The sequence below is a fragment of the Saccopteryx leptura genome, chromosome 5, assembly GCF_036850995.1.
Source record: "Saccopteryx leptura isolate mSacLep1 chromosome 5, mSacLep1_pri_phased_curated, whole genome shotgun sequence".
NCBI lineage: Eukaryota > Metazoa > Chordata > Mammalia > Chiroptera > Emballonuridae > Saccopteryx > Saccopteryx leptura.
Window position 1 is genome coordinate 182,877,463 of NC_089507.1, and position 26,656 is coordinate 182,904,118.

Below are 26,656 nucleotides of genomic sequence, written 5' to 3' on the forward strand. Positions count from 1 at the left end.
TTATTATTTATAAGTCCCTTTTTTTTTTTTTTTTTTTTTGTATTTTTCTGAAGTGAGAAGCAGGGAGGCAGAGAGACAGATTCCTGCATGCGCCCAACCAGGATCCACCCAGCATGCCCACTAGGGGGCGATGCTCTGCCCATCTGGGGTGTTGCTCCATTGCAACCAGAGCCATTTTAGCACCTGAGGCGGAGGCCATGGAGCCATCCTCAATGCCTGGGCCAACTTTGCTCCAATGGAGCCTTGGCTGCAAGAGGGGAAGAAAGAGATAGAGAGAAAGGAGAGGGGGAAGGATGGAGAGGCAGATGGGTGCCTTTCCTGTGTGTCCTGGCTGGGAATCAAACCCAGAACTTTCACATACTGGGCCAATGCTCTACCACTAAGCCAACCGGCCAGGGCTTATTTATAAGTCTTATTTACACAGCTAGATTAATGGTTTCAGTTCTGGAGAAATTAACATACTAATCACTCTGTTAATTTTTTAATTATTTAAAACCACTGTTAGTTGCTTTTTTCTCTTTAATGCTGATTTATTTTTATTTTCTTGGTTAATAGATTTCTGTCCTTGATGAGACGTGGACTGTGTTCAGACGTTATAGTCGCTTTCGAGAAATGCATAAAACATTGAAGTTAAAGTATGCAGAGGTAAGTTATGGAATAATTATCTCTGTTTAAGAACATTTGTTTTAGGCCTTAGCCAGGTAGCTTAGCTGATAGAGCCTCAGTTAGAGCCTCATACCAATGTGCCAGGGTTGGGGGTTTGATCCCCAGTTAGGGCACAAATAAAAACCATTGAGTGCATAAATAAATGGAACAAAAATTGATGTTTCTCTCTCCCACTCTCATATTAATTAATAAAAAATTTTAAAATCTTTTGTTTTAGAAGTGAGTTGATTACATTATAATGCCCCTTTAGATATTAGCTTGTGTCACCAAATTTTATTTTAGTTATTCATCTGTCAAAGATATCTTTTTAATTATTCTTCTCTGTTCCATTTCTATTCTACACAGTTTAAACATTTTCTAAAAGTAAGATTTTGAAAGTGATAGTAAAATGACAATAAATGAATTCCTTTTCATAAATTTTATAAATTTTCAATAAATATTTTAAATTTCTTAAATGTGAGTGACACATATTAAAATGAAATAATAGTAAATTCCTTAGTATGTGTTTACCCTTTTTTTCTCTTAAAAAATAGACCATGTTAATGCTTAGGCTTCTTAACGAGAAGTCAAGTCATAAAAGTTCATTTGCCATCAAACATGCGTGGAGGCAGATAGTGAACATGGATGGTATTATTAGAAGCAAGAAGGCATTCCATGCATTAGATCAGATATGCAGTATATACATTAATCATCTTTATTGAACGAAGATTAGTTTTTAAAATACTTTTAAACAAAGATATTCTTAAAATGAATATGTATCTTCTAAGTGAATATATTATTATTATTTAATTTTATTTTTAACTTCAACTAAAGAAAGCTGTAAGGCACACCTCTTTAGGAATCTGGCGTTGAGCTGACTGCAGAACGGCCGGCAGGCGCTGCCTCATTAGGCTGCCTTCCCTGCGTGTTTCCTCAGCGTGGCCAGGCCCCCCACGCTTTCCTACCTCTCGCGCAACGTGAAGAGAAATACCTTTTGTAAATGAAGTGGCTCCTTGATTGTAGAAAAATCTTGAGGCCAGGTGAATTTAGGCTGTCTCACAATTCTGCTGTTGGGCTTTTATAAGAGTACTGTATTTCAAACCAAAGAAGCTTCCGCTCTCAATTATAGTTCAGTGTTCCTGAGAGTCTTCAGTTCCAGAAGCAACTGCTTCAAAGTCAAGTTGCTAAATTGCTTTCTGCAATTGACTCTTCATGTTCCAAGTTAATGTCTCTTTAAATTTATTTTTTCATTTATTGGGTTGACCTGGTTCACCAAACCATACAGGTTTCAAGTGTACAACCCAACATAACGCCGTCTACCCACCGCGTCATGCACCCTCTGACCCCCCTCCAGCAAAGTTTCTTTCCGCCCACCTTCCCCCGACTTTGCCCTCCTCCCCCTCACTCCACTCCCCAGCTTAACACTGACAGTATGAAGTGAGAGTAATGTGTACATATTAAATGTTTAGAGCAACTTATTTTTCGAGTGAGCTTTGCAGTTCATTAACTGCTTGGTTATAAGTTGCTAAACTCAGTACTTTAATGATGTACATACAGGTATTCATATTAACATACAAAATTCCCACACTAATAGATGGGAAAAATAATTTGACCGGTCACAGGAAAGCAACAAAAGACGATAGAAATGTGAAATCTGCACCAAATAAAAGGAAAAAACTCCCAGTTTCATACCTATTCACTGCAGTTCGATGTGGGCTCACGCACAGATTTTTTAGGGCTCCTTAGGTAGCTATCCCGTATAGCTTCTACAGACTCGTCACTGACTAATGGCCTACCAGAACCGGGTTTCTCCACCAAACTGCTGGTTTCCTTCAACTGCTTATCCCACCAAGTAATGTTATTCCTATGTGGTGGCGCTTTGTTATAAACACGCCGATATTCACGTTGCACTTTGGTCACGGATTCGAATTTAGCAAGCCACAAAACACACTGAACTTTCTTCTGAACCATCCACATCTCTACTGGCATGGCCGTGGGCTGCTCCACTGTATACACGGTGTTACGTCATCTGCGCATGCGCACATGCTGCCACATCATCCTACAGAAACTGGGAGGGTTTTCCGTTTATTTGGTGCAGATTTCACATTTCTATCGTCTTTTGTTGTTTTCCTGTGACCAGTCAAAAGTGCACCATGACTTTACGGACACACTATATATGCATACTATTAATTCATGATTTATCTCACATCAGTTCTTCCAGTATGATAATTCAGTGCTATTCTGTGTGAGTACATTTTTTAGATTCTAGTAACTACGTTAGTGGACAAGAGCAAAAATGTTTTCTCATGTCTTAAAGTTATGTGAGTTCAGACTGACAATCAAGTAGGAACATATAATAACTAACACTTTAAGAATAAGCATGCCGATGGCGCAGTGGATAGAGCGTCGGACTGGGATGCAGAGGACCCGGGTTCAAGACCCCAAGGTCGCCAGCTTGAGTGCGGGCTCATCTGGTTTGAGGAAAAGCCCACCAGCTTGAACCCAAGTTGCTGGCTCAAGCAAGGGGTTACTTGGTCTGCTGAAGGCCCGCAGTCAAGGCACATATGAGAAAGCAGTCAATGAACAACTAAGGTGTTGCAACACGCAATGAAAAACTAATGATTGATGCTTCTCATCTCTCTCCATTCCTGTCTGTCTGTCCCTGTCTGTCCCTCTCTCTGACTCACTCTCTGTCTCTGTAATAAATAAATAAAAATTAAAAAAAAAAAGAATAAGCATGCTATGTGGCAGTTAAGTGAGGTTTTTACCTGGTAGGAAAAATGTGATGGAGAAAGAATATGTTGAACACTTTACTGTAAGGTTATTTCAGGTTTAGGCTCTTTGAAGAAGTGGCATTTTAGTTGAAATATGAAGTGAGAGAATTTAAATGAGTGTTCAAAGTAATAACAAACAGTGCTAATCAGTGTTTTTAAAGGAAGCTTCAGAACAAACAAGCAATCTTTAAAGATAGAAGTAAACTTAAGATTCATAATGATGTGAACCTGAAAATCAAAGAGTTTGCCTGGTATCAGGCAAAAATAATGAACAGAGATAATTACATATGTAAAATCCTTTTCAAGGGAAAAGGGTATATTACATACATGCTGCAATTTTCTTCAGATGAAGAATATCAAACTTGTTTCATTTATTCATTCATAAATCTGTATTGAGCAATTTCACACTGTGAATATAATTTTGAGTAACAGAGCTACATTTCCTGCTCTCATGAAGCAAAAAAGAATGAACAATAAACAAAAAAAAAGTAAGCAAGATCATCTTAGATAATGTTAAGTGCGGTGGAGAAAATGAACAGTAAAAGTGAAAGTATGAGATGAAGGCTGGTCACTGGACTGATTTAGATGGGGCAGGCCTGGAAAGGCTTTCAGAAAAGGAGGGATTTGAGCTGAGATCTGAATCCTGAAAAGGACCTATGCATGAAAACCTGGAGGTGAGCACATCTTAAATAGAGAGAACAGCAAATGCAAAGGCCCTGGGGTGGGTTGATGCTTGGCACATTCCAAGCACAGAAAGACCTGTGAAAAGTGGCAAGTGTGGTAGAGATATGAGGGCAGGGACGTAGGTAGGGACTTGATCATGTAGGGCTGTGCATTTTTTTCTCAGTGCTGTAGGAAACCACTGGAAGATCTGAGCATTGAAATGCAGCTCGAATTTTTATCTAGTTCCCACTTGACTTCTCACAGAAACCCTTTTAAAGACAGACTAATGATCTAAATGATAACCAAGATTGAAGGTGCTTTCTCATGTTGAGTCCAACTTTGTGACTTAAACTAGTTAGGAAAGAGAACGTGTGTGTGTGTGTGTGTGTGTGTGTGTGTGTGTGTGTGTGTGTGTGTGTGTGTAAGAAGAGCATGTGAGTAGTGATTTGAAACCATGTGATAAGATCTTAAAACAAACATTGCAAGTAGGAAGGGAAGCTGTGCTAATTACACATTGGGGGCTGCGCTGATGCCATAGAGGTTTTCACTACATAGCCACAAGTCCAATTTCCTCACCATGTACTGAGTGCTGCTTGCTACTCTGCCCTCGATGGGACTGTGCTTTTCACAGTCCTGCTTTCCTGTGCTTGGAGTGAGAGACTTGCTTAGTTACACAGCTAATAACCAGAAGCCAGTGTAGAATCCCAGGAAGTGTGACTGTTTCTAAACAAACAATAATATAAAAATTAAAATGAGGAAAACAGTATGTAAAAATGCAATAGCATCTCATTCTAGATATACATAAACTTTATTTCAGTGAGAGAACAGCATTGCTTATTTAATATTTCAAAGTAAAGCTTATATACCAAGTTATCAGCTGTATATTTTTTCTACAAAGTTGCTATTTTGTTTGTCGCCTAACTTCACATAGTCTTACTAGCTAAGTGTCTATTGGCAATTAAGATCAATAATATGTTTATTAGATATTCATCAATTATGATTGCATTTTATTGTTCATATCATTGCTAACTTTGTCTATAATGCTAATCTTCTTTATGTAATAAACTACCTCCATATGATCTTTTTGACCTGATAACACGCTATAAATCATTGGACTTGTTCAAGATGTAACTTCCTCAGAAAAGCAAAGGGTTTGTATAGACAGATGCTGACAGGTTCCTGCCGTGATTGACTATTTCATAGCCAAGTAAGAACGTGTTTTATTTACCTCGCTGCTTTACCAAATTGGGCTCATTATCATTATTTCCATGGAAGTAGAAAACAGAGTATTTTTTCTCTCTTACTTGCAAGGGTAACAATGGTTGATGATTATTTTTTTTTCATGATACATGTTAAGTTCACCTAGCCATAAAAATGCCAGTTCAGATTTTAATCAAGCTAAAATATATTGAAAAAAACACACTTGAGTACAAATATAGAGTTTGTAATATACTCACCTAGATAGAGAATTTTTGGTCACCTCAAAACTTCAGTTTGAGTTATAGCTTATAACCTTTCAGAACTTTTATAAAAAGTTTTACCTATTCATCCACATTTCCTTCTGGAACTACTTAGGGGATTAGTGTCATAGTTCTTTTATGAAGTTTTTTTATTTTATTTTTCAATAATCTTTTTTTTTTTCAGATTGTGTGATATTGAAAATTGTCAAAGATACAGGTATAGAATATGAAAGTTTCTTTAATCTAACCCTCAGAAGTAACCAGATGTAGTTCTTCTGAGAATGTTCTCTTGGGTACAACCGGACATTCAGCCTCCCAGGACCCCTGTATGCCCAGATTAGCATCGTTTGACCAGGAAGGATGGGGCAGAGATCACTTCCACAGCAGTGCCCACAGCTAACCAGTGCTGTTCTTGTTGCCCCTCCCCCTAGGTATTAGCTTACATATTTAGATCCACATGGGGCAGATTTGAGAACGACTCTGGCATAGAATTCTTTGATTTGAGGGAATCGCCATCTCTGGTGACAATTCTCTGGTTGGAACTTTCAGAGTCTCTATAAGGGACATGCTGAGTTATAAATCACCTCATTCAGAGAGGCCTGAAGCTCTTGCTTCCTGTGATTGTCCACAAAAAATTGATCAATTTGTCAGGCAATTTATCATTTTACTGTGAGCAATGGTGCCTCGTAACAAAAGTCGGCACATCACCTTATCAGGTTTACAGAATCTTCCTGATGGACATCTGGGTAGTTTCTGTATTTTTGCTGCTGTGGCTACTTCCCTGTGGACTTCTGGAAGATCTCTACATGTATTCTGATTGATACATGCAAACAGTTTCTGTGAAAAAATTTGGTAATTGCTCAACTATTCTTTTTTTTTTTAAGTTTTTTTTTTTTTTTTTTTTTTGTATTTTTCTGAAGCTGGAAACAGGGAGAGACAGACAGACTCCCACATGCGCCCGACTGGGATCCACCCGGCACGCCCACCAGGGGCGACGCTCTGCCCACCAGGGGGCGATGCTCTGCCCCTCCAGGGCGTCGCTCTGCCACGACCAGAGCCACTCTAGCGCCTGGGGCAGAGGCCAAGGAGCCATCCCCAGCGCCCGTGCCATCTTTGCTCCAATGGAGCCTTGGCTGCAGGAGGGGAAGAGAGAGACAGAGAGGAAGGGGGGGGTGGAGAAGCAAATGGGCGCCTCTCCTATGTACCCTGGCCGGGAATTGAACCCGGGTCCCCCACATGCCAGGCCGATGCTCTACCGCTGAGCCAACCGGCCAGGGCCGCTCAACTATTCTTAAAGGCTTAATTTATTAAAAAAATAAGGGAAGAGAAAATGGCGACGGTGTAGGCGGGCGCTACAACTCCCCCTCCCAGGACCAAGGTGGATTACAACTTAACTTAGGAACAATCATCTTGAAAAACCAACTTTGGACTAAACTAAGAGGAATCTATAACCAAGCACCACTGAAGGAACTACACTAAGCTGGTACGAAAGGCGGAGATATGGAAAGGGCCATCCCACTCCTAGGAGTGAGTGGTAGCTTGGAGGGTCTCTCATGGCGGGGTGGGTTGCCTGGAGAGTTGTGGGACCTCAGCCCCAGGACCAAAACCCCAGCCTGGAGCCCCAGAGACAAGAGGCACTTGGGAGTGTTTAGCCGAAAGAAGAGCCAGGTTATTGTTTGTAAAAGGGAGACAGAACTCTCAGTCCCAGGCTCCGTCTTAAAGGGACCGCGCAGAAAACCTCATTCACAGCCACTTACCTGGTGTTACGGAGCATAGAGAGGACTGGAGTTGCAAGAGGAGAGTGTAGCCTCGGGGGAATAGGAAGAGACTATGGGGGACAGTCACCCTGACCTCTGTACTGGGTCACTCCCCAAACCTAAAGTGGCCATTGTTCCTGGGAGAACCAAGCCAGCAAAGGGAAGCAATTACCCCACCCACCAGAGGCTCTACTGCTCCAGTAAGTGCAAAGACACGCTTAGAAGCCAGGGGCGCATCAGGGACACAGGTTTTGAGTGCTGAGTTTAGGGTTACACTGTCTCCACCAAACTACTGAGGACCCTCCAAAGGGCAGGAGGGCCTGGCTACAGCAGTGGCCACTGTGCTCAGCCCACATGGCAGCGGGGTGCAAAGCCCGGTGGCCCACAGCAGCAGTGAGGGGCGGAGCCTGGAGCGACCTTCCACGCACCCATGGGGAGTGGGTCCCAGTGGGGCCTGGCATCCCCCATGCCTGAGGGGAGTGGGGCCTGGTGATGAGTCCCACACACCCACAGGGGGGGCAGTGGTCTGTGTGGCAGCGTGGGGGGTGGGGCCCAAAGAGGGGTTCCACACACCCACGGGGCAGCCCAAGCTGCAGCCTGTGAGCCCATGCACCAGGCAGTGCTGGTACCCGAGTGCCAAAGAAGGTGGCAGCATAGGGGCGCCAGTGGAAAGACCACACCTTGGGAATAGAGAGGCCACACACACTGGCCAAGAGTAGATAAAAGCCAGCCTAAGAGTACAACTGATATTTACAACGGCATCAGGGCCCAGCAGAGACAGCTACTAATTCTAGATCGCCTGTAGCTCCAAGAAGGTTGCTAAGGGCCAGTCATAAGTAGTGACCCCCGCTGGTTTATGCCAGGTAGCAGCCAGGGAGGTCTAGGGCTGGTACAAACAGCAGACAGATAATGAGAGCATTTGCTTAGGACCTAACAACCCTAGTTAGAGTGGTATCTTAAGGAAAGGTTCTCACCCCTGACCCAGGAAAAGCATAGGAAATGCTGGCACAAATAGCAAAAAAAGCAGTAGCAGCAGACAAGTAGCCCACAGCAGATTACAAACAACTGAGGCCAAACCTAGGAGATCAAGAAACAACACAACTGAAAGCTGGAGGCAGACAACACCATCTGTATAGCCAGCTAGCTACACAAATAGTACATCCACAGAAGCAGTCTATACAGAGACAAAATAAGACAGAGAAGTGGAATTCAAATGAATAAACAAAAGAAATCCCCAGAAAAAGAACTGAATGAGATGGAAATAATCAAGATACCAGATGCAGAGTTTAGAATGAGAATTGTTAGGATGCTCAGGGATCTTAGAACAACAATAGATGGATATAATGGGCACCTAAACAAAGAGCAAGCATCAAAAAGGACATTAAAATCATAAAATTGAATCAGACACAAATGACAAACACAATATCTGAAATGAAAACTACACTAGAAGGAATTAAAAGCAGGCTGAATGAAGAAGAGGCTTGAATTAGCGATTTAGCGGACAAGAGAAGTGAAAGCACTGAAGCAAAACAGTAAAAAGAAAAGAGGATCAAAAACCTGAGGGAATTCTAAGAGCTCTGTGACAACATGAAGAGAAACAACATCTGCATAATAGGGGTTCCTGAAGGAGAAGAGAAAGAACAAGTGATATAGAACCTGATTGAAGAAATCATAGCTGAAAACTTCCCTAAATTGATGAAGGAAAAAGTCACACAAGTTAAAGAAGCACAGAGAATCCCATTAAAGAGAAACCCAAAGAGACCTACACCAAGACACATCATAACTAAAATACCAAAGCTAAGAGATAAAGAATACCAAAAGCTGCAAAAGAAAAGCAATCACCTACAGAGGAGCCCCCATAAGGATAACTTCTGACATTTCAACAGAAACACTTGAGGCCAGAAGAGAATGGCAAGAAATGTTCAAAGTAATGCAGAACAGGAGCCTACAACAAAGACTTCTTTATCCAGCAAGGCTATCATTTAAAATAGAAGGAGAAAGAAAAAGATTCCCAAACCAAAAAAACCTTCAAGGAATTCATTACAACCCAACCAATGCTGCAAGAAATGTTAAGGGGCCTGTTGTAAACAGAACAAAGGGGGAGGGGGAAATCTAATAAAAGACAAATGTAGATTTAAAGAATAAAATGACAATAACTACATATCAATAATAACCTTAAATGTAAATGGATTAAATGCTCCAATCAAAAGACATAGAGTTGCTGCATGGATAAGAAAAAAGGACCTATACATATGCTGTCCATCTCAAAACAAAAGATACACATAGACTGAAAGTGAAAAGATGGGAAAAAAATATTTCATGCAAATGGAAATGAAAAAAAACTGGGGTAGCAATACTTATATCTGACAAAATAGACTTTAAAACAAAGGTTTAGTAAGAGATAAAGAAGGTCACTACATAATGATAAAGGGAGCAATCTAACAGGAAGATATAACCATTATAAGTATCTATGTGCCAAATACAGGAGCACCTAAATATATAAAGCAGATTTTGATGGATATAAAGGGCGAGATCAACAGCAATGCTATAATAGGGGATTTCAATACCCCATTAACATCAATGGATAGATCCTTAAGAAAGAAAATTGATAAAGAAAAGCAGCCTTAAAGGACACACTAGATCAACTAAATTTAATATCTTCAGAACCTTTGACCCTAAAGTAGCAGAATATACATTTTTTTCAAGTGCTCATGGTACATTCTCTAGGATAGACCACATGTTAGGACACAAAACAAGTCTCAGTAAATTTAAAAAGATTGAAATCATCAAGCATCTTTTCAGATCACAATGACATGAAACTAGAAATCAACTACAATAGAAAAACTGAAAAACACTTGAAAACTAAATAGCATGCTATTAAATAATGGGTTAGCAATGAGATCAAGGAATAAATAAAAACTTTCCTTGAAACAAATGAAAATGAACATCCAACAACTCAAAATGTATGGTTCACAGCAAAAGCAGTCCTTAGAGGGAAGTTCATAGCTTTACAGGCATTCCTTAAGCTAGAAAAAGCTCAAATAAATAACTTTACCCTGCATCTAAAAGAACTAGAAAAAGAACAGCAAGTAAAGCCCAGAGGAAGTAGAAGGAAGGAAATAAGAAAGATCAGAGTGGAAATAAATGACATAGAGGCTAAAAAAGAAATACAAAAGATCAATGAAACCAAGAGCTGGTTCTTTGAAAAGGTAAACAAGATAGATGAACCTTTAACCAGACTCAAAAAGCAAAAAAGAGAGAGGACTCAAATAAATAAAATTAGAAATGAGAGAGGAGAAGTAACAACTGAAACAGCAGAAATACAAAGGATTGTAAGAAAATACTATAAAGAACTGTATGCCATTAAATTAGACAACCTAGATGAAATGGACAAATGCCTTGTAACATATCTTTCAAAAAGCAATCTGGAAGAATCAGAAAACCTAAACAGACTGGTTACAACAAATGAGATTGAAACAGTTATCAAAAAACTCCCAACAAACGAAAACCTTGGCCAGGTGGCTTTACAGGCGAATTCTACCAAATATTCAAAGAAGAACTAACTCCTATCCTTCTCAAGATATTTCAAAAAATTCAAGAGGAGAGAAGACTTCCAAGCCCCTTTTATGAGGCAAGCATAATCCTCATTCCAAAACCAGACAAAGACAACACAAAGGGGGAAAACTATGGGCCAATATCCCTGATGAATTTAGATGCTAAAATTCTCAACAAAATATTAGCAAACTGGATCCAGCAATACATGAAAAAAATCATACATCATGATCAAGTGGGATTTATTCAGGGGAGACAAGGTTGGTACAATATTTGCAAATCAATCAATGTGATTCATCATAAAAAACAAAAGGAAGTAAAAAAAAATCACATGATAATATCAATAGATGCAGAAAAAGCATTTGATATAATCTAGCACCCATTTATGATCAAAACTTTCAACAATGACATACTTCAAAGATATAGAACGAATACTCCAAAAATTTATATGGAACCAAAAAAAGAACACAAATAGTCTCAGCAATCTTGAATAGGAAGAATAAAGTGGCTGGTATCATACTTCCTGATATCAAGTTATACTATAAGGCCATTGTACTCAAAACAGCTTGGTACTGGCATAAGAACAGGCATATGAATCAGTGGAACAGAACAGAGAACCCAGAAATTAACCCACAACTTTGAACAATTGATATTTGACAAAGGAGGTAAGAGCATACAATGGAGTAAAGACAGTCTCTTTAACAAATGGTGTTGGGAAAATTGAACAGCTACCTGCAAAAAAAATGAATCTAGCCCACCAACTTACACCATTCACAAAAATAAACTCAAAATGGATAAAAGCCTTAAATGTAAGTCTTGAAACCATAAGCATCTTAGAAGAAAACATAGGCAGTAAGCTCTTCGACATCTCTCGAAGCAATATACATTTATACTATGGAATACTATGGGGCCATGAAAAAGAAAGAAATTTTACCTTTTGTGATAACATGGACAGACCTGGAAACTATTATGTTAAATGAAATAAGCCAGGCAGAGAAAGAAAAATACCATATGTCTCACTCATTTGAGGAATCTAATGAACAATGTGAACTGAGGAAGGGAATAGAGGCAGAGGTGGGATCAAAGGGACCAGTGAGAAAGCGGACAGAGGGAAAGGGGATGAGAGAATGCGAACAGAGAAGGGAAAGAGATTGAAGAAATTATTTATACATAAATAACACCATATTATAGAGGCAGGAAAGCAAATTCTGGAGGGCAAGTGGGAGGCCGTTGGAGGCAGAGGGGCAAGGCAGATGTTAAAGGGAACATGGGTGGGTGGGGGATATATTCGGTGGGACACTTAAATCTATATAAACACGATAAATTAAAATAGATTTTTAAAAGAACTGGAATTTATTTAAAAATATAATGCACTTTAGGAAGAACACACAGAAACTGGGTCGGCTGAGAACCTGAGGGCCTTTGCCCCCATCAGTGAGAAGGCATTAAGAATTCTTTAACCACAGTCAGCTAAATCTTCTTCTCTTCCTGTTTACTCACAATTGTTTGCTTAATTATTTAGTATAATGTCTCTTTAAGGAGAATGATGTCAACTAAAGACTCCCTCAGGGACACTTTATATACACTTGGGTTGAGAACCAATTAAAACAAAAAGAACTCATTGATTATCAGATATAACACACGTCTGTGAAACTTAGGGTTATTACAAGTGAAACGAACTTCTGAACTGGAAGAGCAGCGAGCCGCTGGGCTCAGTGAAACTCCAGGGCACGCAGACCAAGGGCAGGGAAAAAGCAGAGACCAAAGAAAAGTTTATTATTTTTGTATGGTGACAAATTTTGAATAAAGAAAGAACCCTAAATTCTTTGTTCTGTGTAAAACTGAAGAACAGACCTGCACATGAACTTTGATCATATATAAGCGTTATTCTCATTTGGTTTTCAGAGTCACTGTTTGTAAGTGGGCTGAGCTCTTACCGGATATGCTGCATTATTCAAGATTTTTAATACAGTTTATTTATTTATTCATTTATTTATTTGTATTTTTTTTGAAGTCAGAAACAGGGAGGCAGAGAGACAGACTCCCACATGTACCCCACTGGAATCCACCCGGTAAGCCCACTAGGGGGAGATGTTCTGCCCATCTGGAATAATTGCTCTGTTTCAACCAGTGCCATTCTAGCACCTGAGGCAGAGGCCTTGGAGCCATGCTCAGCGCCCAGGCCAGCTTTGCTCCAATGGTGCCATGGCTGCAGGAGGGGAAGAAAGAGATAAAGAGAAGGGAGGGGGGAAAGGGGGAAAAGCAGATGGGCACTTCTCCTGTGTGCCCTGGTCAGAATTCAAACCTGGAACATCCATATGCCATGCTAACACTCTACCAGTGAGCCAACTGGCCAGAGCTGGTTTATTTTTTATATGTTAATTTTCTTTAATTTTGTCAATTTCTTCTGGATTCTAAGTAGATTTCCCTTTTGTTCTGACTTATTTTGTTGTCTTGATATACTGACATGTATTGTATAGAAACAATCACTCCTATTTCTCTTTTCCCATCATTGACCTTGTGTGGAATCTTAATCGAATGAAATGCTTGCTTTTCGATTCCGCATTTGTAAAATGGCAATGCCACAGCCAGTCTGAGAATTGAAACCTCAGATGAAGTGTGCTATTGAAGGCGCTGTGAGGCATTGTGCTGCATCTGCTAGAGAGCACCTCTGAAACTTTTTCATGCAAATCATTTCCACAGTGCTCTGCTCTTCATCTGTATGAAAACTATTTATTTTTTTACTCTATTAAAATCAGTGTAATCCTTTTAAATTTCAGTAAAGGTATGTGCTCAGATTTGAAGCCTCATTAAGTGTCCTCGTTTCTCAATGGAAGAAGCAGAGTTACTGTTTATGTTTAGTGTCCATCAAGTCAAAAACACAGCTCATCAAGAAGTTGAAAAGAAACAGTTTTAAATTCACATCCCCTTCAACCACTAGAATGAATAGTGAAGACCTAGTGTCCCCTTTCCCTCTCCTCCCCTTTGAACAAGTGCCTCGTAGGCTGTGAGTGGATTTAACAAAGTAGGAGGACGTGGGGCTGGAGATCAGAGGGCCACTGAGAGGTTCAGAGATGCCAACCTCTCTGATTTTTAGAGAACTTTATTTTAGTACATTTAACAAGGAGTCCTCCCTTCTGAGTGCGAGAGGCTAATGGGCACCTTACCTCTCCAGAGAATCATCTCACAGTGAGAGCAGTTAAGGATAGGAATCCATCATTGAGGGCCCTTTGGTGGTCTTGGCTAAGAGTGATTCTGAAGCAGGTTTGTGTTAGTCTGCCTAGATCTAAGAGGATGCACCATGAAAATGGGATATTTTATATATTAACACGTACAAACAAAATAAATGCTAAGAGAACTTTTAATGCCTGTGTGTGGCGAGTGCGAATGTTAGTGGAACAGGCCATGTTGCCTGTCTGCATCATACATGAGTCATGATGTCATTAGAGTCCCCAAGTTTCAAACAGAGTCAGGCTCCATCAGCTGCATCCGAAAAGGCTCCCTTCTGCATGCAGAACTGAGGGGAAAATATTTTCAAAGCCTTCAAGTAAAACAGGAAAGATCGCTGTTAGAGATACTCTTCAGTCTCCCACCTGGCGGTGCCTGGGAGCCCAGTAAATACCAGTGAGACTGAAGGAAACAGGCACAAGGTTATTTAATTTGTAGATGAGACTTTCAGTTTGTGTTGATAGAACCATTTCTCATCTTCTTTATTTTCCAAGTAATTTCCCCAAAACAGCACCAGAAAAGGGAAAGAAAAGAAACTGGCCATTGACCTTGTATTTGTCTTGGACAGCTCTTTACCATCCATCACTGAAATGCATTTGAAACAGTTTTATAACCAGCATTCCAAATTTAATATAAAAATTGCAAATCTACTCACTGCCCAAATTATAACACTACCAAGCATAGCCACAGGGAGCATCTAGTAAGCCTTAGATAAATTCAGCTGCATGAAGCCCTCAGCCTGCTTGAATTTTTAAATAACAGCGATGTAGGCAAAATTAGAATGCTGCCATCTTCCCGACTGGGTGCGTCATTAGAGGCCGAACTATCTCACACTGTTTGATTTGTGTCACACCATTCTCTGCACTTGATAGATCAACTGTATTTAAATCACTGTTTGCAGGGGTGGATCTGGGTGCAGAAGGCATCAGAATTAGCTAGGAAGGTTTTCTAACATATGTGGACCCCAGGCCTAAACTGGGAGATGCTATTTTGTACATCTCTTGTGGGGCCTGAGAGTTGTGGAGCTGGGGGGAAAGTGTCCCCAAAATGATGTTCTCTGGAACCCTGGTGAAGACCCTGCCTGTCATATCTTTTGCATCCACCTCGGGGGCCTTCACTGATTTTTCATTATTATATATCACCAAACCTAGAAGGTGATTTCCGGTGACAGATAATCTTGTCAGAATTAATGACAGACTGGTTTAAAACTGGACAGTGAAAGCATGTTGATTGTCTCTTGGATCACCAAAGATGGAGGCGTGGACTGTCGCAGGCATCCCTGTGCAGCCCGCGTCTCCGTGCAGCCCATGCCCCCCGTGCAGCCCGCGTCCCCGTGTACCCCGTGGCGCCGAGCATGGTCGGGAACCATTTGCACACTGTGCAGCGTAGGTACTTAGAGAAGCGCAGTCCAGTTTTTCATTTTAGAAATGTGAAATCATATAGGCAGAGAGGACTTTTATTCAAAGTCACTTCAAGACTTGGGGCATTGCCTGACCTGTGGTGGCACAGTGGATAAAGTATCGACTTGGAAGTGCTGAGGTCGCCGGTTCGAAACCCTGGGCTTGCCTGGTCAAGGCACACATGGGAGTTGATGCTTCCAGCTCCTCCCCCCTTCTCTCTCTCTCTCTCTCTGTCTCTCTCTCTCCCTCTCTCTCTCCTCTCTAAAAAATGAATAAATAAAATTTTAAAAAAAGTTTAAAAAAAAAAGACTTGGGGCATAGACAAGGTCATGTCTCCTGATTCCTAGTCCTTTTTTTTTGTCCTGAGTCTCCTTCTCCGTGACTTCATTCAAGAAGGGGGAGTTTTCAGAGTCCCTTCCAATGAAACCAAGGAAAGCAAGTATTTCCCTATAAAAACCTGCTGACTAGCAGGATCCAGGGCAGTGAGTAGAAATTGGGTTTCTTCTTTTTGAATGTCATCACAATGACAGGTTTCTGTGATGTCTCAGTCTTCTGAAAGAGGCAACTGACATTATTGTGATATTCAATAGATGGAAAATACAAGCATTTGAATTAGTTCCACTGCATAATTCTTTAAAACTGCAATGTTGGCCCTGGCCGGTTGGCTCAGTGGTAGAGCGTCGGCCTGGCGTGCAGGAGTCCCGGGTTCGATTCCCGGCCAGGGCACACAGGAGAAGCGCCCATCTGCTTCTCCACCCCTCCCCCTCTCCTTCCTCTCTGTCTCTCTCTTCCCCTCCCGCAGCCGAGGCTCCATTGGAGCAAAGATGGCCCGGGTGCTGGGGATGGCTCCATGGCCTCTACCTCAGGTGCTAGAGTGGCTCTGGTCGCAGCAGAGCAACGCCTTGGATGGGCAGAGCATCGCCCCCTGGTGGCGTGCCGGGTGGATCCTGGTCGGATGCATGCGGGAGTCTGTCTGTCTCCCCGTTTCCAGCTTCAGAAAAATACAAAAACAAAACAAAACAAAAAAAAAACTGCACTGTTAAATTCTAACATCTGAAATGTTACTTTCAAAAATTGTCGCGACATATATGAATGTCCTCTAATCCAGTGTTTTCCAACTCTATGCAAGACTCTATAACCTTCATAGAACATCAGAGTGCTTAACTTTTGTGGGGACCTGCGTAAAATTTCTGGGGAGCAGCACCCAGTGAAAACCACTTCACCAGCTCAGGCCTGAACACTGGCTCTGTGAGGAGGGAGGTTTAATGTGGAGAAGCAACAGCCTTGACACCAAACCTAACGAAGTCAGTGCAGTCCTCACGTTTCCACCTGTTGTTTTATACCTGGGATGATTCGAAGTTCCAGCCCTTCAGTGGCGGCAGGACAGCAGCTTCCATCAGTGGTGTGACCGTTGTATTGCTGGCTGCTCCACGTGGACCAGCAGCAGAGTTGGCCTTGCTCATTCAGTCCACAGATATTTAATGAGAGTCCAGTGTGTGCCCGGCTCGGGGCCAGGCCCAGAGCAGGCACTCGTAAGTATTTGTGGTATGCTCACATTACCATGTCATAGGTGTAAGGCAGCTCATTGCTCCTTTACTATTCCTCCTAGGTCGTCCTCAAGAGTTGCTGCTCTGTGCCTCTAACAATCAAACTTGGAGGCAAATTGCCTATTTGTTTGTGAGTGTATTTCTCAGGGACAGATGTTCTTATAAGAAGGCCTTGGGAGCTGCTGTTAATTTTGAGTAGTCAGAAGTGCTTCTGTCTAGTCAGCTGTGAGAATTATGGCAGCCCTTCGATGAGTTTTCATTATTTGCATTTCTCAGACGCTGGAGTGGCTGGAATTTACTGCCACAGACCTGCAGGGTGTGGGTGTTCCCGGCGCTGCCAGGTATCATCTGGGTGCCTCTGCTTGTGAAGGACAAGTTATAGCGGGTTTGACCAGTTAGATGCCATATAAGATTTTTCCCTCTAATTTTTAAAAATTGTGTACCCATTTGGTAATGCAGCATTACATGAGAAAAGAAAATACCTAGTTAAGTGAGGCATGACAGTGAAGGACACCTTTATCAGGTGGTAACGGAAATCAAATGTTTTCATTAGTAAAGATTCTGTACTCTATTAGTTCTCAGTTTTCTTTGTGTGATTTATAATTCAGACACAGCTATTTCATTGTTATACAGTCATAAAAGATAGGCAAGGCTTTTTATTGCTCATTTGAATTTCTTTTCTGAATCACTGCTGCCATTATTTATAGCCAAAGGAATTACAATGCTGTTTATCCAAACCTGTGCTGTCTGTTGCCTCTGAGAACTCCTGGACTTAACATGGGGTCTCTCCAACCGAAAAAGTGAACTTGGCCAACAGAGAAAGGCTTCTAATAAAAGCAAACCATTTCCATTCTATATAGTTTATCTTCTTGACGGCAGCAGACTGGCTGACCTATCTTATTAAAATGTTACAAACATTGAAGTCAGGATTTGAGTGTGATGGTTTTTACGAGATAATTGGGCCTCATCAGTTCCCTGGGAATCAGGAATGGAAAAACCAACTTGTAGGTGGAAATTTCACTCTGAGATCATTAAGAACACTAAGAACTATTACTAAGCAATAGGGAATGCTGACTATATTTCTAATATACCTATAACTAGCTAACTTGATGGATCAATGGATGGATAATGAATGCTTTCATTGTCTCAAACTGTGATTCACAAATCTGTTAAATGGCTTATGCAGGTTATAAGAAACTACTAATTCTCTCATCTGACTCTGTTGATATTTCTTATATAGATCTGTAATTCAACTTAAAAATCAGAAGTTCTTTGGACTAATATTCAAAATAAGGTTAATAACTTTGGTGGTTATATTTTACAGGCAGTAAAAAAAAGACAAACTTCATTGGAAAGTTGAGCCCCAAAATTATTGATTATATTTTTCTAATGGCTTTTATTTCAGTTACTTTATAATATGTTTTATTTACTGATTTGCAGAACAAGCTTGTCATTATGTTTCTCGTAGGCCAAAAAATGTGCTATTTTAATCCTCATTTGTTTCCTGTATTTTACTCTGCGTAATCAAATTTCATAATTATACCAAGTAGACCACAGGGCTGTTGTTAAATTTTCTTTGTCTCTCTAGACCTATCATATCTCCCACAAATATCCAATTTATTTGACCTCAGCCATAATTTTTTATTTTAATGTACAATTTTCCCATAAATGCTCAAATATCTTTGCGTCATTTCCCACTTGTGCTGTAAAGATAATGGCAATAGCAGGAAAAGTTATCATTTTAAGAGTTTTCTCATGTATTCTGCATTCCCATTGGTGTCTGTCCTTTTTCTCTTCTACAACCTCTTGAAAGTTAATATTTTCTTATTATATTGGGCTTTATTTTCCCTCTACACATTTTTGCTTTACTTCAGATAAGAATGCTATAAAGATTTTACAGGAAATAAGGTACACTTAAAAACAATATAGCCAAGGTAACAGGTAAAATATCTCTATATCTCCATGATATTTAAGTGCTACTTCTAACTCAGTATAGAGAGATTTTTGCCCTGAGTTACAGAATTTCAGAGATGCAAGGGAACTTACAAATCTTAGTTCAACTCCTTCATTTTAATAGATGATAAAACTAGAAACTGGAGAGGTTTTATTTATTGTTCAAGATTATACAATCAGCTCTTTGATGAATTGAGACTTGAAATGTGATTTCCAGGTTATTAAAATGGAAACACATATGGTATTAATTTTACTGTTTTTTAGATTTATATAAAGAATAATCACTTTTTATTGTTTCTATAAAAATAATGTATGCTCATTTGTAAAAATTATACATAATACAAGGACAAAGTAACAGATTACTCAAAATCATTCTCTAAATACAGTTGTTACCATTAAATGGATATTATTTTAAGTTCTTAAGTGACTAGACAGATAAAAATATGGATAAGTAGATCGAGAAATACTTAAAATAAGAATAAAGAATGAAATAGCTTTATAACATTGTATTCATTCTAGAAATGCCGTTTTTAATTACGGGCATAAAATTTAATTTTACTTGAATGTAACAAGTGAAAAACAGTACAGTAAAACTGAAGAAATTGCCTAATTTCGAAGTAAATGTTTCTTCGCCACCATTTATATTACAATTTCTAAAATATATGACTTTAAGAAAAAATATTACGAAAAGCATTATGTTAGTTGCTAGTTTTCAATCTTTTCATTTTACGAAGTACTGTTTTCCTTTTATGAGTGATCAGTTGACTGTTCGAATAGAGGTCACATTAGCGCACTGCTTCCTCCCATCTCCCAAATGTTTATATTATTTTATAATATTTTCACATTGTCAAGATATATAACATTCATATTCTTTTATACATACATTTGACACTATTTCTTCTTAGTTGTGGATGTAGAGGCAGCATTTACCTCACCATGGTTTCTTCTTCCTGAGATCTTCCTGTTGTGCTGTCTCGTGCTTGGTTTTTGCTCATCTAGATCGTCCTTGAAACATGTCCCTGGGTGTGTTTCACCTGAGTTCCTACCTGCTTGAGAATGTCTGTCCGTGACCTACACACTTGAAAGACACTGAGTAGACACTTTGGGGTCACCTTGTTTTCCCTACTCCCATTCCATTTTGCATTGTTCCTTTCTCTGCACTGTGTGTATCTGCGATCTGTTACTGTGTTCATTACACGTTTGTTACTTCTGCTGGGGCTTTCATTCCAAGGCTGTATTCATTTTTTTGTTTTATTCTGTATTTTAGTTCTGGCTTACTTTGATTTTTAGCAGGTGAGGGGGAGGTGAGCAGCAGGGGTGGAGGGTATAGTGATAACTCCTTTTTTTCCCCATCAGCTTTATTTTAGAATAGTTTTAGATTGCATGTTTCGCCTTGCACCGTGCCTGGTGGTTTATGGCTGGAAGCCAGACACGAACTATTGGGCGAAGGAATCGAGGCACCTTGGCCTTTAGTGTGAGGTTCATGTCTAACAGGCTGGCACACAGGCTTTGTTAACTGTAGGTTTGTTATCAGAGGCTAAGGTTTCCTCTAGTGCCTTCTTTTGAAGAGAATTCTTTTGTAAAAAAATTTTCAATTTCAGTTTACATTCAATATTATTTTGTATTAGTTTCAGATGTACAGCACAGTGGTTAAACAATCATGTACTTTACAGAGTGGTCCCCTGATATTTCTAGTACCAACCTGGCACTATATATGGTTATTTTAACATTACTCACTCTTTTCCCTGTGCTGTACTTGACATCCCCCTGACAATCTTGTAACTTCCAATTTGTACTTCTTAATCCCTTAGTGAAAGGCTTGTGGTGGTGCAGTGGATAAAGCATCAACCTGGAATGCTGAGGTCGCCTGTTTGAAACCCCAGGCTTGCCTGGTCAAGGCACATATGGGAGTCGATGCTTCCTGCTCCTCCCTCCTCTTTGTCCCTCTCTCCTCTCTCTAAAATTTAATAAGTAAAAAAAGAAATTAATTCTTTCGCCTAGCTCCCCAATCCCCCTCTCATCTATTCTCTGTGTCTGTGAGTGTTTCCTAGAGACTTGAGCAGATTCTGAGGCTTACTGTCCTTGTAACTATAACCCCCTGATTATACAGGAGCCTAGTGATGAGGGGAGGTATGGGGGAGGAGGGGTGCCCACAGGGCTGAGTTTAGGCCCTAGTCTTTCAGTGAGCCTGAGTGGGACATCAAACTCCCCCATCTCCAAGGTTAGGCTTTGGTAAAACTCAAGGTAGTGAGAGTTTGGCGAAAGAGTTTCCCTTGAGGGCAGCCCGTGGAGCTCTGGGTGTATTTCAAAATGCGTATGTTTTCTTCCTGCCAGAGCTAGGGGGTTCTCCCATCTTTACCATAAGCATCTGGTGCGACTCCTGGAGGTAAATCCTATGAAAGTGAAGAGATCAATCACCCCAACACCCTCCAATACCACCCTCACCCTGGCTTTTAACTCTTCATGCTAGTCTGCATGGAGCCTCCAGCTACTCATCAATTACAGCGTAAAAGTCTTCCAACCAATGCTAGTTCCAGCTTGGGCTTCTGTGCCCGCTAAGCTGGGATGTTCTGTCTTCGCTTGTCTGTCTATCCTGTTTGGGACAGTAGTTTGCCCCATAACCTCAATTCTCTGATGGATCTAGGGAGAGTTAGAGTTGTTCATTTTTAGTTTGTTCCATTTTTACTGTTGTTGTTGTTGTTGTGAGGACAGGAGTGATGGCTTCTAAGCTCAAGTATCAGATCAGGAACCTGAAGTTGTGTTTGAATAGTTTTAGATTTACGGAAAGAATAAATGTGAAGTCAGCTCAGAGAGTTTTCATATACTCCTTACCCAGTTTCCCCTACTATTAACAACTTACATTAGTATAGTACATTTGTAACAATGATTGCTACATTATTGTGAACCAGTATTGATACATTATTATTAACTGAAGCATATTTTTAAGGCTCCCTTAATGTAGTTCTCCTCTCATCATATCATATAAAGGGAACATGCACCATCCGTATGGCTTATCAGTGTTGATAATGACCTTGGTCACCTGACTCAGGTTACTCCAGATTTCTCCACTGGACATTTTCTCGGTTTGCCCCTTTCTAGCCTTTGTCCTTTGGAGGAAGTCACCACACAGCACACATTTGGGTAATGGGAGATACATTCTACTTCCCTGAGGGTGAAGTATCTACATAAACTATGTAGAATTTTTCTGCATGGGAGGCTTGTCAGTTCTTCCCTGTTTTTTATTTATTCAATTGTCCTATCGTGTTTTAGGTTATAAGTCAATCTTATCATTATTTCTTAATTTTGTTTTTTAAATTGTTACAGCTTGGCCAGTAAGAGCCCTTCTGGTTGTCACCGTGTTCTGTCCTCGTCCTCCCATCCCTGTGCTTGTGTTCTGGGCCCTTCCGGACTTGTGGCCCGCAGACGCGGCCCAGTCTTGTCTCACGTGTTCCTGTCCCAGTGCTAGCATCAGCCATTTCTTTAGCGCTAACTCCCTTTTCACTCCCTTTCCCCCTGTACTCTCTTCTTTCAACCCTGGCGATCAATGGGGTGACAGATGTCGCAGCCAGATCGCCCTCACATCCTGTACTCTCTTCTTTCAGCCTGTGTATCACTTTTTTTCTTTTGGCTCCTTTTTAGCAATGATTTTTGTGGTTTCTAGGAGACTGAATAATTTCTCATCTGAATTCTCTCTAGCTGTCTTTGACCAATCTTCTTGTGGTATGTATATGGTTTTTTTCTGCCTTTTGCTTACGTTTCATTCAGATCTCCTCGCCCCACCCTTTTTGTTCAAGTTCCAGTTTTGGTTGCTTCTCATTACTTTTCATCCGTAAGTGCAGCGGACTCATTGATGGGAGAAAACCCCAGTGTATCATGGGGCCAAGGAGAAGACAGACACTGAGGAGGAGAAGGTTAGCAAGTGGCTGTATGCCTCAACTTTTGCCTGGAATTCTTCTGAATTTTTTCCTTCATTTTGAGACACACTGTCAGTTAGTTTTTGGTGGTCAGAGGGCTGTGGGACCCCTGGCTCTGGTCATACAGCCAACTACCAGTCCTCCGGCCTTCTCTCCCTCTCACTCTATGAGCTTCTCTGGGTTCTTCCTCTCCTGGCCTCCTACTTTTGTCTTGGCTGTGGGCGTCCCCTACATATTCCTTGTCCGCATATTTAATCTCTTTAATTATAGCATAGCGGCAGGCCTGAGAGTTCATTGCTGAATTTGGTGGGCAGCTCAGGTGCCTGCCTGGCGGCGAGGTGAGCGAGGCCCTGGAAGTCCTCCATCTCCCCGTCCCCGCCACGCGCTCCCATAGGGCTGCCTGCCCTGCCCTGTGGGCCTGCCGTCTCCCAGCCTGGATGCAGTGTTTCCTTGGCTTTCTGTCTCTTTTGTTGTTCTGGCCCTTCTGAAGGAGATGAAGGGGCACAGGAAGCGCCGCCATCTTTAATCACAGTTCTCCCACCAATTTTCATGGTTGGTACAAAGTTTATTTTGTTACCATCACACTCTTCAGCATGTGGCTCTCTCCACGCAAGTTATAAGGGGTAATGTGGCACTTGCTTTTTATGAAAATAAAATCTTATAGAAAGAAAGAAAATTAGTTTTATCTCATAACTGAATCCCAAGTATCTTGATAATTTTTCTGTGAATCAGAAATATTTCCCTGAGCCCCTTTGCATTTACTAATTGTGAGGAATAGAGAACTCAGGGACTCTCATTTTTAGAGGTTAAGGGCACTGTGTTTCCTTTGTCGATAGTTACAAAGAACTAAAGTGGAGTCTGTTCTCCACCTACAGATTGGGGTTCACGGTTCCCAACAGGGCTTCTCATGGGAATCCAATCTAGACTGTCTGTTTGATTAAAAAATGAATCCACAAAAATGAAGATTTGTAACTATAAATAACTTGAGAAGAAATGAAAATACCCAGGTAATAGAATTGACTTTAAAATTTCTGTTTAACTTGAGAAAGTGACCAAACAAATAAACAGAAGATGTTGATATATGTAGGACATGAGAAAGTCAGGGACAATTCTGAGTCACTCTCCCTCTGAGCCTATCTTGTATTCTTAATTTGTTGAAAATACTACTTTTCAAATAGGAACACTTTAAGAAAAATGGAAGAGATTTTATTTTCACTCTTCAGGCATATTATTTGTTCTGACCAGTGGTTCTTCTCACCTTGGTTTATTGCCCATTTATTTTTTATTGATTTGAGAGAGAGAGAGAGGAACATCAATGTATTGTTCCACCTAACTATGCATTCATTGATTAATTCTTGTATGTGCCCTCACTGGAGATTGAACCAAATATCCTAACAGTTTGGATTATTCACAATACAGCAATGACACTTGCAGAGGATTGCTTTTGCTCTATGCTTTAAAATAATGGAGCTTTGTGCTTGAGAGAAAACGGGCAGGTTTCTTCTCTAGTGCAGGTTTCTAAGCCTTCTAAGGGTTTTTATAATATTGCTATTTCAAGAATGAAGCAGCATTTCCTGCCCTTTTCCCCTAATCCAGGGAAGGACTATGATGGTCTTTTCTTTCTGGAACACGGACGGACTCAGGTGGCTGAGTGTGACGCGTGTTCTGTGTCAACGTCTGTCAGTCCCTCAGTGGCTTCCTGGGCCCCCTCCCCTGCATTCCCAACTCCTCAACCATTTCAATGTCATATACATTTTAATTTAAGATATTTTTAGTTTTTATTATTTTTGAGTGCTTTCTGAGAAATATTCTTTTGAACAAATACTGGTTTTGATATAACCAACTGATAATCTATCAAATGAGAGTGTTTTCAGTTGGCAGGAGAAGCAGGCGGACCTGTGTCTTTGCCCTAGTAGTGGTTTTTAAATGTTGACGTTTTGTACAGGATTTAACTAGATGAAATTGCAGACATTCAACCATTTTAAATTTACAAAATTGGAAATTTCCTTTCGTTCGACCTAAAAGCTTATAGCTAGCAAGGCCTAAACAGCACTGCGAAGCGTCTCTAAAAAGGAGAAATGAGGCAGTTTCCATTCTGCCAGAGGAGAGGGCTGGAAAGCTCTGGCTGATGTAAATATAATTACTGTAATGGAGGCCATGTTTCCTTCCTGGCCGTCTTTCCACTTAGTTTGTTCGTATCCGCCCCCACCGGTCAGACGCGGACCCCGCAGCATGCATTTCTGTCGTGAATCACCTTGGAACTTCTATTTTTTTCTCCCTCCCTCCAGCTGAGTTTGAAGATACCCACTGTTACTCTTTTGTTTTATTATGAGAGGAACTAAGTAATCTTTTATGTCTTAGGATGGACTTCTGGGGAGCCTGCCTCCGGACCTGGCCCCTTCCCTGTTCCCACTGCTGTTGCTAACTCCTGTCACTTCCTTGTTCCCTTGGGGCATACAGGTCCTCAGTGAGGTGCCATTGACTGCTCTCGCTGGAACTGTCTGTCACTGCCTAGCATAGCAGCCATGCATCATTTTTCTGGTTTCATACACTTAATGAGGGGTCGCTGGCGTCTGGACCCTCGATCCCAAGGGCTCCAGAAGGGTTCTCCCGTACACCGCGGACCCTTCACAGCGTTACAGAGAAACCGCTAGTTCGCGCTCATGCCTCATCTGGAGTCTCCCATGCCGTCCATGACTTTGAACCTTTCTAAGTCACTAAACTCTGGACGTGTGTTTATCTCTCATTAGATGGTTGCATATTGGAGTCCTATGATTATGTGCCTAAAAGTCATTTAAAGTTGCCTTTTCTTCCTAAAATCTGAGCAACAGTTTTATACATAATTTATACATATCTATTTCACAGGGTGAATATCAGTAGCATAAAATATTAACCTCCATCTCGGGATACTGCTGACTAGAGGATATTTAAATGTGTGGTCCCCGCCCAGTTTTCAGCTCCGAAGTCCTCTTAGTGCACCATTTCTGAGTGAGCGTGCACATGTGACAGTAAATCTCCCCGACAGAAGCCACGGCACCTCATCTGCCACATAAGAAAATGACAAAACAGGCAACTGTGAAAGCACGCTCGCCAAGCCTTCAGCCTCGCACTCGGAGGGGGGAGTTATTTGTACAAGATGAAATGGAGGCTGGATGAAGCCCAAGGACAAGCGCTGGGGTACCTGTTTTCTCTAAGCTGTGACATAGGGCATGTGTCTGCGCCAGTGAGGCCAGGGTTCCAGAAACATGTAGCTCCTTGAAGCCACATCCCAGTCCAGGGGTGCAGAGGGTACAAGAAAAGGTGGCAAGCTGTTTTCTTAGTAATCACCAGTTCTCTAACAAATAGTAAGAGTAGCTAAGGTCCAGGTGGCATTGTTTCAATAAATATTCACAGAAACCCAGTGAAGTTTAGTATTATTGTATGGGTTTCTTTCATCAGCAACTACTCAGGCTCAGAGAAACATAGGTGGTAGCTAGTTAGCGGTCAGTCCAAGCTTCAGACTGGTCTGTCTAACCTCAGTGCCGATGATCTTGCACTTTTCCTCACACTGGTTTTAAAGCTGAATGTTAACCACAAATGAGAGCGTCGGTGAGAAAGGAAGGAGGTACTGTGTACCCCACTGCCCATGGCTCCTCTGCTGTGGTGGAGAGAGCCCCGGAGCACGAGAGAGGCAAACATCTGCCTGACTTCAGTTAACTTTAAAAAAAAGGACTGTAGAGTAATCAAAGACACATTGAACAGAGTGAAAAGGGAGAATTACTCT

At 41.0% G+C, this 26,656-nt stretch overlaps 1 protein-coding gene across 2 annotated transcripts in view; it reads left to right on the forward strand.

Annotated features, from left to right (window-relative positions):
* The window catches only part of KIF16B (kinesin family member 16B), a 354,538-nt gene that overhangs the window by 283,242 nt on the left and 44,640 nt on the right, over positions 1-26,656 (forward strand). For both annotated transcript variants that reach the window (XM_066387104.1, XM_066387105.1), the window contains one exon: positions 556-645. In XM_066387104.1, coding sequence (XP_066243201.1) covers positions 556-645 — 90 coding nt within the window. The remainder of the gene's footprint in view (positions 1-555; positions 646-26,656) is intronic.